This window comes from Podarcis tiliguerta, assembly GCF_965153285.1.
Source record: "Podarcis tiliguerta genome assembly, chromosome: 16".
Classification (NCBI taxonomy): Eukaryota; Metazoa; Chordata; class Lepidosauria; order Squamata; family Lacertidae; genus Podarcis; species Podarcis tiliguerta.
In genome coordinates, this window is record NC_139549.1 from 8,099,201 (window position 1) to 8,113,200 (window position 14,000).

At 48.0% G+C, this 14,000-nt stretch overlaps 1 protein-coding gene across 3 annotated transcripts in view; it reads right to left on the reverse strand.

Annotated features, from left to right (window-relative positions):
* The window catches only part of INTS3 (integrator complex subunit 3), a 95,681-nt gene that overhangs the window by 41,006 nt on the left and 40,675 nt on the right, over positions 1-14,000 (reverse strand). For all 3 annotated transcript variants that reach the window (XM_083416503.1, XM_083416504.1, XM_083416505.1), the window contains 4 exons: positions 12,773-12,870; positions 10,808-10,999; positions 3,386-3,473; positions 2,211-2,290 (listed from right to left, as the gene is read on the reverse strand). In XM_083416503.1, coding sequence (XP_083272629.1) covers positions 2,211-2,290; positions 3,386-3,473; positions 10,808-10,999; positions 12,773-12,870 — 458 coding nt within the window. The remainder of the gene's footprint in view (positions 1-2,210; positions 2,291-3,385; positions 3,474-10,807; positions 11,000-12,772; positions 12,871-14,000) is intronic.

The following is a 14,000-nucleotide window of genomic DNA, read 5'->3' on the forward strand; positions in this document are numbered from 1 at the left end:
AATTCATTTTATTTACGAGATTTTTTACAAGCTCCCCGGTAGAGAACGTATGAAGAACCCAGGCCAGGGCCTAACTAGTCTAGCATCCTGTTCTCACGATGGCCAACCAAATGAGAAACCGTCACGCAGGAGCTGAGCACATGAACAACTCTCTCCTTGGATTTCCAGCTGCTGCTATTTCAAAAGCATCATTCCCTCTGACCATAGAGGCAGAGCACAGCTATCATGGCTATCAGCCATTGATTGGCTAGACTGGTGACTGGGAGCGGCCGCCGAGGCTACATAACACCGGTCTTGAAAGACCTACACTGGCTCCCAGTATGTTTCCGAGGACAATTCAAAGTGTTGGTGCTGACCTTTAAAGCCCTAAACGGTCCTGAATGGGGCAACTGTGCCCCTGAAGGACCAGGTGCGCAGCCTGGGAGTCATTCTGGACTCACAGCTATCCACGGAGGCGCAGGTCAATTCTGTGTCCAGGGCGGCTGTCTACCAGCTCCATCTGGTACGCAGGATGAGACCCTACCTGCCCGCGGACTGATTCGCCAGAGTGGTGCATGCTCTGGTTATCTCCCGCTTGGACTACCGCAATGCGCTCTACATGGGGCTACTTTTGAAGGTGACCCGGAAACTGCAACTAATCCAGAAGGCGGCAGCTAGACTGGTGACTGGGAGCAGCCACTGAGACCACATAACACCGTATTGAAAGACCTACACTGGCTCCCAGTATGTTTCCAAGCACAATTCAAAGTGTTGGTGCTGAGCTTTAAAGCCCTAAACGGCCCAGTATACCTGAAGGAGCGTCTCCATCCCCATCGTTCTGCCCAGACACTGAGGTCCAGTGCCGAGGGCCTTCTGGCAGTTCCCTCCCTGCGAGAAGCGAGGTTACAGGGAACCGGGCAGAGGGCCTTCTCGGTAGTGGTGTCCACCCTGTGGAACTCCGTCCCACCAGATGTCAAAGGAAAAAACAACTACCAGACTTTTAGGAGACATCTGAAGGCAGCCCTGTTTAGGGAAGCTTTTAATGTTTAATAGATTGCATTTTAATATTCTGTTGAAAGCCACCCAGACTGGCTGGGGAAACCCAGCCAGATGGGCGGGGTATGTATGTATGTATGTATGTATGTATGTATAAATAAATAAATAAATAAATATTATTATTATTAAAACAATTAAGCAAAGCAAAGATTGCATATAGAACCATGGAGGACAGAAGTGGTGTCACAAAGGCAACACAAATCTCAAAGGCCAAAGACTGGTGACTGGGAGCGACCGCTGGGACCATGTAACACGGGTCCTGAAGGGCCTACATTGGCTCCCAGTACGTTTCTGAGTGCAATTCAGAGTGTTGGTGCTGACTTTTAAAGTCCTCAACGGCCCTGTATACCTGAAGGAGTGTCTCCACACCCATTGTTCAGCCTGGACACTGAGGTCCAGCGCCGAGGGCCTTCTGGCGGTTCCCTCACTGCGAGAAGCAAAGGTACAGGGAACCAGGCAGAGGGCCTTCTCGGTAGTGGCGCCCGCCCTGCAGAACGCCCTCCCATCAGATGTCAAGGAAATAAACAACTATCTGACTTTTAGAAGACATCTGAAGGCAGCCCTGTATCGGGAAGCTTTTAATGTCTGATGTTTTGCTGCGCTTTTTATATTCTGTTGGAAGTTGCCCAGAGTGGCTGGGACAACCCAGTCAGATGGATGGAATAGCAACAATAATAAATTTATATGCCACCCGTCTGGCTGCCTTCAGATGTCTTCTCAAAGTCGTATAGTTATTTATCTCCTTGATATCTGAAGGGAGGGTGTTCCACAGGGAGGGCACCACTACCGAGAAGGCCCTCTGCCTGGTTCCCTGTAACTTCGCTTACTGCAGTGAGAGAACCGCCAGAAGGCCCTGGGAGCTGGACCTCAGTCTCCGAGATGAATATTAGGACAGGATAAAAGAGAAGCATCATCGGCAAAAGAGAAAATATATAATGGAGGCACACTGGGTGCCTCTGTGGGTGCTTTAATGGGGGGCCTGTGGCCTGCCAGGTGTTGCTGGACTACAACTCCCATCACCCCTGACCATTCGCCATGCTGGCTGGGGGCTGATGGGAAATGTAGTCTAATCGGGAGGTCACCGCTTTACTAGGGATCTGACTTTGAAATGGGGCCCAGGGTGGACCACACATCGCCTTGACTATCGTCAGATGCCCTGGGGTGGGGTGGCTTACCCGACACATGAAGTCCAGCAGGGTGGCGGTGATGGCCGGGTGAGGTTTCATGGAATGGTGCATGACTAGGATGGCTGGCTCTGCAAAGGAAAAGAACAGCCGGCGTTACATTTGAGGAGTCAAATATAAAGGCTTAATTCTTTTCTGAACAACGCTGCCTGTATTAGAAGCACAAAGGGCCGGCAGTTTTGCCCACATCAATATTTAGGGCACAGGGTAGACATAACCAGTTTCAACATGGAATGAAAATAGTGAACTAGATAAGCAAGTACCGTACTTTTCCGTGTATAAGACGCCCCCTATTTTTTGGGGGGGAACCTCAAAATTAAGAAAATGTGGGGAGATTGCCCAGGGTTGTTGAACTTTTTTTTGGGGGGGGGGAGATTGCTCACCCGCCTGGTCAATGCTGCCACTAGCACATGTAGCAGAAGCCAAAAATCGTCTGCCCGCTCGCTGCCAGCAGCCGCCAATCTCCCGCCCAATTGCCGCAACAACAGCCAATCGCAGCCGCCAATTACCAGAAAAACCACCACTGACAATCTCCTTCTCGCAGCAGCAACCAATCACCCGTCCCCACTCTGAACTATCCACGTATAAGACGACCTCAATTTTTGAACATTCTTTTCGTCTTATACACAGAAAAGTATGGTATATGCCCTTCCTGGATCTACAATTCCGAGAGTGGCTTAACAATCAAACCCTCTTCCCTCTGGGAAGCAACTCTGGGAACTGTAGGGGAACGGGGCGCAGGTCTGCTACCAACTCTCAGCACCCTTAAACTACAATTCCCAGGATTCTTTGCAGGAGGAGGGAGTCATGGTTGTTAACATGGTACCATAGCGCTTGAAATGTACAGCACAGATGGGATGGGGGTCATGATTGGCTTTTTAAGTTGTTTTGGGTGGCTTTCTGTAGAAAAAGAGACAAATGCATAATAATAATAATAATAATAATAATAATAATAATAATAATAGCAGCTGTTTTTAATGATAATGATAATTTAGAGAAGGTGACAACATTTGCTATGCATCCCTTGGACGCCAATTGCAACAACCTCTCCGTTATAGATTGGGCTGGAAAGAGGCTGGAACCTAGGTGTGTGAGACAGGAGAAGGGACACAGGCAGCCCCAAGGAAGCAAGGGAGGGAGGGAGGGAGGAAGGAGTTTCTCCATACCGATGTTCATGATGCTGTCCTTCTCGGGGTTGAAGAATAGCCAGTCGTAGAACAAGGCCAGCTTGGCGTTGGATGCAGCTACGTTGGACTGGAAGGGGTAGAAAAGAGAGACTATGAATACAACTGCAACATCTGTTTCGTCTGAGCCTGCCAGATCAGCTGCACAGTGTGGAGGGCTTGAGGAAGCAATCCTGGGTCCCAGAGATTAAATTCCCCCTCTATAGCCGATCTCAGTGATCACAGGTAGGATCACTAAACGGCCTCGGTCCAGTATACCTGAAGGAGCGTCTCCACCTCCATCGTTCTGCCCGGACACTGAGGTCTAGCTCCTAGGGCCTTCTGGCGGTTCCCTCACTGCGAGAGGCCAAGCTACAGGGAACGAGGCAGAGGGCCTTCTCGGTAGTGGCACCCGCCCTGTGGAACACCCTCCCATCAGATGTCAAAGCGATAAACAACTACCTGACATTCAGAAGACATCTGAAGGCAGCCCTGTTCAGGGAAGTTTTTAATATGTGACATTTTAGTGTATTTTTCATCTTTGTTGGAAGCCGCCCAGAGTGGCTGGGGAAACCGAGCCAGATGGGCGGGGTACAAATAATAAATTATTATTATTATTATTATTATTATTATTATTATTATTATTATTATTACTATAGCCAGTGCTAGAGGCTGCAGAGCTAGGCAGTTAGTTCTTTTGTTCACCCTTTCAGTTTTTTATATTCACATTATTTCCATACACTCCAAACATTTTTCATATTTACAGGACTGAGATTATACAAACCCCTCGCACTTTCCCCTGCTGGTTTCCATATTTTACCCTCTTTTCTTGCATATACAGTGGTACCTTAGTTTATGAATAGCTTAGTTTATGAACAACTTGGATTAAGAACGCTGCAAACCCGGAAGTAGGTGTTTTGGTTTGTGAGCTTTGCCTTGGAAGCAGAACATGTTGAGTGTGTTCCATTTGTAAATTGGGTTCCCCCGCTGCTATGAGAAAGCACGCCTTGGTTTAAGAACGCTTTGGTTTAAGAACGGACTTCCGGAAGGGATTAAGTTCGTAAACCAAGGTACCACTGAAATTAGATCTATCCATTCTATTTCATCTCCTTATTTACTACTTTAGATCATTTAACTTCAGAAATGTTATATCAACCCTGCTAATGTTTCTAAGGTGGCTTTTAAGGTATTCTACAAAATCTTCCCATTCTTGATTACATTTTTTGTCATTTCGGCATAGTCCATCATTTTGGTAATCTACTCTTCCTTTGGTTGGGACCTTCTCCTCCTTCCACATCTGGGCTAACATTCTTGCAGCTGTTGTCACATACACAAACTGTCTTTTTAGGTCTCTTGGTATTTCCTGTTAAACCTAGTAAAAAGGCTTCTGGTTGGGTTTTTTTTAGTAAACGTTATCTTAAACGGTTTCTTCAGTTCATTATATATCATTTCCCAGAAGCCCTTTACATGGCCACCACATATGGTAAAAGGTACCCTCGCTATCCTTACATTTCCAATAAACACACAAGACATAACCGGCTGTACTTTTGAATAAATATGGTATACTGTTCATTGTATCAATTGTAGATTTCAATGGAAGTCTCATAAAGTTCAACGAAAAAAGCAGAAGACCGAATGGATCAGTTCATTCTCTGGTCAGTTCATGCATAAGGTCCATACATGTATAAGTGTTTATTCCACCTGTCTGTTCATAGAGTCCAATATCTACAATTGATACAATGAATAGTACAGTGGTACCTCGGGTTACATACGCTTCAGGTTACAGACTCTGCTAACCCAGAAATAGTGCTTCAGGTTAAGAACTTTGCTTCAGGATGAGAACAGAAATCGTGCTCCAGCGGTGCGGCAGCAGCAGCAGGAGGCCCCATTAGCTAAAGTGGTGCTTCAGGTTAAGAACAGTTTCAGGTTAAGTACAGACCTCCAGAACGAATTAAGTACTTAACCTGAGGTACCACTGTATACCTTATTTATTCAAAAGTACAGCCGGTTACGTCTTGTGTGTTTATTGAGTATGTTTCATGTAACCATAGGTTTGTTGTTGTTTTGCTATCCTTACATTTCCAGCATAACTTAGATGGATTTTTGTACATTTTTGCCAACTTTACGGTTAGTTATTGGAGAGGCAGGGACAACACTCGCACACATCCCAAAGGGCTTGCTTCTGTTTCAGGATAAGCGATGCTGCTGCATAATAAGGATGTGCAGCCGCTTCTTCACCCTTCTCCAATTGCCAGCTGGGCTAAGCCCCAGTTGCCTTGAGGGCAGCCACCAAGACTGCAGAGCCTGGGCCTCGGGAAACCACACCGGAGTTACGTTCAGAGTTTGCGAAAGTAAAAAATGTTCAAAGGGCTTAATAGTTTCATGAGTGGTGCCAAAACACGCCCCTCTCCTTTCCGGCAATGTTGAGAAAGAGCTTTACTTATTTAAAATGCCCTCGGCGAGGACACTGTGTCGCCGAGTCTGACTCAATGCCCAAGGGGAATGCATTAGGCGATGTCTGATGATGTCATCACGTCAGGCACGGTGGCATCATGACATCACACCACACATGTTCACATGGTCTCAGACAGATCCTGGATCCTGCATTGCTTGTGCTGTCGATTTTTCATTTTTTAAAAATGTGTTTTTTTCTACGGATGGTATTGCTCTAATTTATTTATTTCTCATACATTTTACTGAAGTTTAGTTAAGCCGCTCAGAGGATCAATGGATGGGGGAAAGTGTCCGAATAGAATAAGTAAAATAAACAACACAGGAAGGAATAAGAGTTGGAGGACGGGACACAAACACATCCGAACAGCACTGAGAAAGGTGGCTATTCACATATAACTGAGTCTTTTGTTTCCAAGAAAAAAAAATCAACTCTTGAGCAAACTGGGCTGGTTTCAACACAAAAACCAGAGCTGGCAGGAATCAAGGGGAGCCTCTTTCCCAAAAACTGGACAGGAGAGAGGCTTGTAAGGGCTGGAAAGGTTCAAAACTATCAGCCAGAACATCTCTGCCTGGTGACTAAATCTATTTATTTTTATTTAAACAACTGATATACCACTTAACCACAATGGTTTCCAAGTGGATTACCAAAGTACAGTGGTACCTCAGGTTACATACGCTTCAGGTTACATACACTTCAGGTTACAGACTCCGCTAACCCAGAAATAGCGCTTCAGGTTAAGAAATTTGCTTCAGGATGAGAACAGAAATCGTGCTCCGGCGGCATGGCGGCAGCAGGAGGCCCCATTAGCTAAAGTGGTGCTTCAGCTTAAGAACAGCTTCAGGTTAAGAACGGACCTCCAGAACAAATTAAGTACGTAACCCGAGGTACCACTGTACCAAGAATTTTAAAGTCTTTGGTAGGCGTCAGAAGTTCAACAGAGAGAGGGGACCTGCCTGACCTAAGCTAGAAGGGAGTTTCATCAAAGGGGGACCACAATACTAAACACACATAGAATCATAGAATCATAGAGTTGGAAGAGACCACAAGGGCCATCGAGTCCAACCCCCTGCCAAGCAGGAACCACCATCAGAGCACTCCTGACATATGGTTGTCAAGCCTCTGCTTAAAGACCTCCAAAGAAGGAGACTCCACCACACTCCTTGGCAGCAAATTCCACTGTCGAAGAGCTCTTACTGTCAGGAAGTTCTTCCTAATGTTTAGGGGGAATCTTCTTTCTTGTAGTTTGGATCCATTGCTCCGTGTCCGCTTCTCTGGAGCAGCAGAAAACAACCTTTCTCCCTCCTCTGTGTGACATCCTTTTATATATTTGAACACGGCTACACAGCAGATCAGAGCCATGTACGGGACCAATAACGACGACCCAACCTCAGAGATCGGCTGGGGACATGAGGGGTTAACCGACCCTTGTGGCTTTCTGGTCCCCAATCGTTAAGAGCCTTCTAAGGTCTTGCAACGCCCCACAGATGGAGCCATGGAGCCCCTTCCAGGCAGCTCAGTGGCTTGACCCCTGGAGGGGGAATATCGGCAAGCTCCCCTCCAGCGGGGCTGCCAAAAGTGCACTCTGCTCAAACGGCCTGCGATGGCAATCCAGAGGAGGGGCAGTGTGCCAGGTGTCCTTGACCAGGACAACCGCAACAGCGGAGAGTGTGAGGTTTCTGCGGCTAAATTGTCATCAAGTGACTCGAGAGAGTGGCTGAGGTCGAGAGGTTGCAGCCAGAGTCGGCAGCCAATTTGATTTGATTTGGAAGAGGGGAACCTTAAATGGTACCTCACAAGACGAATGCCTCTCAAGACGAAAAACTCGCAAGACGAAAGAGTTTTTCGTTTTCTGAGTTGCTTCGCAATACGGATTTTCCTATGGGCTTGCTTCGCAAGACGAAAACGTCTTGCGCCTTTTTTTAAAAACCGCCAATGCATTCCTATGGGAAACCGTCAATGCACAGTGGTGCTTCACAAGACGAAAAAATTCGCAAGATGAAAAAACTCACAGAACGAATTAATTTTGTCTTGCGAGGCACCACTGTATTTCAAAGCCTCAGAAATGGCAACCTGCTCATAAACAGAGCAGGAAACCCACCCAAGAGAGAGGCAGTTTATTAGGGATATCTAGCCTCCCGTTAAGGAAACGAGGAAATGCCTTATGCAGGGAAAACAAGACCCATCCTTTCTTCTACGAACCCCCCGCAGCTCTAAAGGTTTGCAAGGGGGGTCCCAGAAAAAAAGCCTTAATAATAATTTTATTATTTGTACCCCGCCCATCTGACTGGGTTGTGCCATGCCACTCTGGGCGGTCTCCGCCTCTCCCCTAGAAGCAGCGCCCTGCCAAACTTGTTCAGAGAGGCCGTTCCAAACCCCAGCTTTTAATTCCCTTTGTTCATTAGCTGCCTCGCCTCCATCCCTTCCAATAACCATCAGGCAAATGAAATGTGGTCTGCGTTGTCGGAGAGTCAAGCCAGGCTGCAGACCTTAATTAGCTGGGAAGCCAGTGGCAATTAAGCGGCAGAGTCAGAGGGGCTGGGAATGTTAATGCGTGCGTGTGTGAGAGTGAGCGAACGAGGGGGGAGGACAACAGATCTGCCACCGGCAGAGCCAGGTGATGGCCACGTCTCTCCCCTCGCCTCGCCCGCAGGAGGTGGCAATGGCTATCAACTCGGACGGCTTCATGGAGGGCAACGCTGCCAACGGCTACAGGCCACAATGGCTATCTTCTACCTCCACTGCCAGAGGCGGTGTTGTGGCCATGAATGCCGGTTGTGGGAACGACCGGAACGAAAGGCATCCTTGCGTTTGGCTCCTGCTGGTGAGCTTCGCACTAGGGGCAGTGCTTTTGAACTGGTGGTCCTCAGACCACAGGGGCAACACACACCCATCAACTGCCTGGAACATCCTGTTTTTGGGGGGTCTCCCCCAAAACATGAGAGATCGTGGTGCCCCCAAATGCACTGTGCTCTTGTGCGGGTCACGTGACTTGTGCGAGAGCAAGGCCCGGAAGACGCATGTCCCAGTTATGCTCTGGGAAATGTTGAAGGGTATGGCGGCACCGTCGACGTAACGAAAACTACCGCAGAGATATCAACGTTTTCAAAAGTAGGGGGGGTCCACAGCACTTAGGTAAAGGTAAAGGGACCCCTGACCATTAGGTCCAGTCGTGACCGACTCTGGGGCTGCGGCGCTCATCTCGCTTTATTGGCCAAGGGAGCCGGTGTACAGCTTCCGGGTCATGTGGCCAGCACGACTAAGCTGTTTCTGGCGAACCAGAGCAGCGCACGGAAACGCCGTTTACCTTCCCGCCGGAGCGGTACCTATTTATCTACTTGCACTTTGACGTGCTTTCGAACTGCTAGGTTGGCAGGAGCAGGGACCGAGCAACGGGAGCTCACCCCGTCGCAGGGATTCAAACCGCCGACCTTCTGATCGGCAAGTCCTAGGCTCTGTGGTTTAACCCACAGCGCCACCTGCGTCCCTTCCACAGCACTTAGTTAACTGGAAAATATTGCATTTGGGCACTTGGCTTGCTGCAGTGAGAACAGGACACTGGACTAGATAGATGGGCCTCTGGTCTAACCCAGGAGGGCTTTCCTGGTGTACCCTGAATGGAAACTGGCTCGTTCAGGTGAGGGCAGAGATGCATTTGCAGCTGGAGCCCATCCCAGGTATCAATGCAGCCCTTGTAAGGTGTTAGGCCCAGGTTAGACAACTCTGCTGCGTTAAAGCAAATAAATAACACAGGTTGGATTTGGAGAGCTAAAAATACCCACTCTTGAATTTCTTGGAAATCTATTATTGCTGTGATTATTATCACCACATTTTTTTTTGCAGCAGCAGCAGCTGGTCTCGACGGTGTTGTTCTTGGCTTCCCAGACACAAACCTCATTTTAAAAGAACAGGGAGATTATAGAAACTAGCAGTAGGATCCAGAAACGATTCCTGGGGCATCACGGCCAGAGCACCTTGAGGAATGAGATTCTGAAGAAGAGCTAGGAGGGTTTGGTGTCCGAGTAATGTATGTTGTTTTAGAAAAAATAGCGGTGTTGGATTGTAGCTAATCACATTTTAATCAGAGTAGATCCATTAAATTCAATGGGCCTAAGCTAAGCAGGTCCATTAATTTCAATGGGTCTACTCTGAGTAGCACTAGGTCTATTCTTGCCATTGTTAAGGCTATCAATGGCCTCGGACCTCTATACCTGAAGGAGCATCTCCACCCTCATCGTTCAGCCCAGACACTGAGGTCCAGCTCCGAGGGCCTTCTGCCAGTTCCCTCGCTGCGAGAAGTGAGGTTACAGGGAACCAGGCAGAGGGCCTTCTTGGTAGTGGCACCCTCCCTTTGGAATGCCCTGCCATCAGATGTCCAGGAAATAAACACCTATACAACTTTTAGAAGACATCTGAAGGCAGCTCTGTATTGGGAAGTTTTTAACGTCTGGGGCTTTATTCTGTTTTTTATATGTGTTGGAAGTCTCCCAGAGTGGGTGGGACAACCCAGCCTTGCAGGATCAGGCCCAAAAGGGCCCATCTAGTCCAGCACGCTGTTCTCACAGTGGCCAAGCGGATGGCGCGATGGGAAACATGCAAGCATGATTCAAGCTTAAGAGCAGCTCTTTCCACCTGTGGTTTCCAGTAACTGGTATTCAGAAGTGCTGTTGTCTCCAACTGTGGTGGCAGAGCATAGTCAATAGTCATCAATAGCCCTTCCATCCACGAATTTGTCTAATCGTCTTTCGGAGACGTCTAGGTTGGTGGCTTGAGGGTTTCCCACTGGGGCTACCTGGGTGGCCACTGTGGGAACAGGATGCTGGGGACAGCAAGGCAGCCGACAGGTGCTCTCTGGGTGATGCAGAATGTTCACAAACACCCACACGCAGCTCTTCCGGTTCGACGGAGCTCTGCCTGCAAAACCTGGGAGGAAACCCTCCGGTGTTGCCTGCGCTCTCGTCCCAGTGCCTTACCGTGCAGGTGGTGAGCAGCCAGCCAATGATGGCCCAGCGAGGGAGGATGTCGGAGCTCAGCACCTCGTTGGACGGGTGGACCACCCCGCAGATGTAGCGGATGAGGTCGCAGCGCAGGGACTGGCTGTCCGGGGTGGAGAGGTACTGCCGCTGGAACCAGTCTTGGTAGCGTTTCTGCTGGCCAAAGCGCACCTGGAGGGAGGCGAGGGAGAGAGGGAGGTTGGGAGGTGCCATGCCTTTGGGCCCATCAACCCCTGAACTCTTAATTCAGGCATCCTTCTACGTTTCCTGGTTTTTCACCAGGCATAACCCACACAATTCCATGAATAGTGCCCAGCCATAAGGGCTAGAAACTTGCACAAAGGGAGTGGAATACAAAAAGGGAGGTGGGAGGAGGCCGAGGAAATAAGTTATTGAAAAATAGAATCTGAAAAATTGAAATTTATTTTTCTGAATGTTTTTGTTTTTGGCTCTTTTTTTGTGTGTGTGTTGGTGGGAGGGTGTGGGTTTTTCTCTGGTTTTTTTTTTTTTCCTTTTCTTTCCTTTCTATATGTATACTTGGGTTTTTGCCTTTTCCCCCTTTCCCCCTTTTTTATTTTGTTGTATTTGATTCTTTTGTTGTTGTAATTTTTGTGTTTGTGGAAAATTAATAAATATTATTATTAAAAAAAAAGAAACTTGCACAAAGTTTGAATTTGATTTAAAAAACAAACAAACCACACACAGCCTATTGGAAAATGGAATTTTGCAGCCATTCCCTGGAAAAACAGTGTATGTCCAGCCCTGCTTTATTCTCTGTAGTGCTTGGAAACAACTGTTTTTGGTTGGTCGGTGTGAACGCAACAGCAGAACTGCCTTTGGTGTCTGTAGATGGGGAAGCGGATGATTAGCAGCCTTTAGGAAGCTGCCATATACTGACTCAGACCATTAGTCCATTTAGCCTACTATTTGTCTACTCGGGATCTCTGCCATGGGAGCATATTCACCCAGTGCTTTTCAAGCTGCACTGGCTCCCGGTGGAGTACAGGGTCAGATTTAAGGTGCTGCTTTTGACCTTTAAAGCCCTTCATGGCCTAGGACCCTCGTACCTACGGGACCGCCTCTCCCGGTATGCCCCACGGAGAGCCTCAAGGTCCATAAATAGCAACACCCTAGTGGTCCCGGGCCCTAAGGAAGTTAAATTAGCTTCAACCAGAGCCAGGGCCTTTTCAACACTGGCTCCAGCCTGGTGGAACGCTCTGCCTCATGAGAGTAGGGCCCTGAAGGATCTGATTTCTTTCTGCAGGGCCTGTAAGACAGAGTTGTTCTGCCTGGCTTGGAGCCAATTTGATTCCCTCCCTCTCTTTCTTTTTTCTTTTCCTTCTCCTCCTGCGACGAGGCTACATTTTAATATTTTAATGTTTCAATATTGTATTTTAATTTTGTTTTTAAGTTGTAGTCATTCAACTTGTTTTTATTATTGCTTGTAAGCCGCTCTGAGCCCGGCCTTGGCTGGGGAGGGCGGGGTATAAATAAAAATTATTATTATTATTATTATTATTATTATTAGTATTATTAGTATTATTATTATTATTACTACTACTACTACTCTGACTGGCTTCTACCTCGCCTGCTGCCTAAGCCCCTTTTAACCACAGATGCCAGGGATTTGAATCTGAGACTCTCTGCTTGCAAAAGAGGTGCTCCGGAACTGAGCTATACTGCTCTGTAGTGGCTGTCCTATAAGCATCAAGCCGCATGAACTCAGCTGGGGTGAAGATGGGAAGGGAAATAAGAGGGGACGGAATTCGTGGTAACCACATAAGGCCAGGGGTTGACAGAGTGGCACCCGTGGGCACTATGGTGCCCTTTTGAGATCTTCCCCTGCTCTGTAAGTGTTAAATAGCAATAATAATGGGTGGATGTAAACTGTTTCGGGAGGCTTGCATACCCAAAAGTGCAACCAACAACAAAAAAAGGTGTTACCCGGGAGGTCATGAAGAGCAGCTTGGTCTCCATGTCGGGCGTTAGGCGGCAAGCCAGGAACTTGCGCGAAGTCCGAGACTGCAAGAGTTGCAAAACGCCTGCGTTGGGGAAGGCAGGAAGGGGGAGTGGGGGGAGAGAGAAAGGAAAAAAAGGGAAATTAGATTTACGGCACACTGCCAGCCACAAAAGCTACTAAATCAGCAGGCGTCTCGTACAGTGAGGGACGCATCTTTACACGCAAGGATCAGCCCCAGAACACAGGTCATAAGCTCATAAGAAGAGCCCCGCAGGATCAGACCAAAGACTGATCCAGCCAGCCTCTTGCTTCCACAGTGCCCAGCCACTTGTGATCCCCAGCGACTGGTCTTCAGAGGCCCCAAGAGTTCCACTATAGTCATCATGTCTAGCAGCCGTTGATCGCTTCATCCTCCATGAGCTTTGTCTTTTAAAGACATCAAAATCGGTGGCCATCACTAAACCAGGTTTAAAGTTGCAAATTCCACAGTTTAACTTTGTGCCAACGCTTTCCTGTAAGACAGAGTTGTTCCACCTGGCCTTTGGCTTAGAATCAGTTTGATTCTCTCCCCCTCTTTCCTTTCTCCTCTTGTGAAGAGGCTGCATCCTAATGTTTTAATGTTGTATTTTCATCTTGCTTTTTAAATTGTATTTTAATCAACTTGTTTTTATTATTGGTTGTTAGCCACCCTGAGCCCGGTCTTGGCTGGGGAGGGCGGGGTATAAATAAAATTTCTTATTATTGTTATTCCTTTCGTCTACCCTGAATCTTCCACCAGTTTCCTTGGATGACCCCAATGGATCCCAGTGATGGCAAGGAAGAAAAGTCTATCCTTATCCGCTTTCTCCTCAGTGCGCATCGTTTTATGCATGGCTTTCTCCTCCTCGCTTGCCTTCGTACGAGGGTCTTTCGCTCGCCTCCGTTTCCCACCCGGCTCGATACATAAACCGTGGGAGTTGACCCGAGCCGACACGTTAGGGTCAAAATCTGCAAACCCAGTTCTCCCGGTCCAAGGGAGCGCCGTGTTTCGTTCAAGGCTTGACGTGGGCCTGCCACCCCATCGGGAGGGCTGTCGAGAGCAGGGGAAAAGTTCTGCGTGCTTCAAAGCCGAACCGGTGGTATTGAAACCATTCTGCTTGTCGACAGAGGGCCATGTGGGAAGGAGCTCCTTGGATGACGGACAGCCGCCTCCCCTTTAAAAACTTGCTTAGT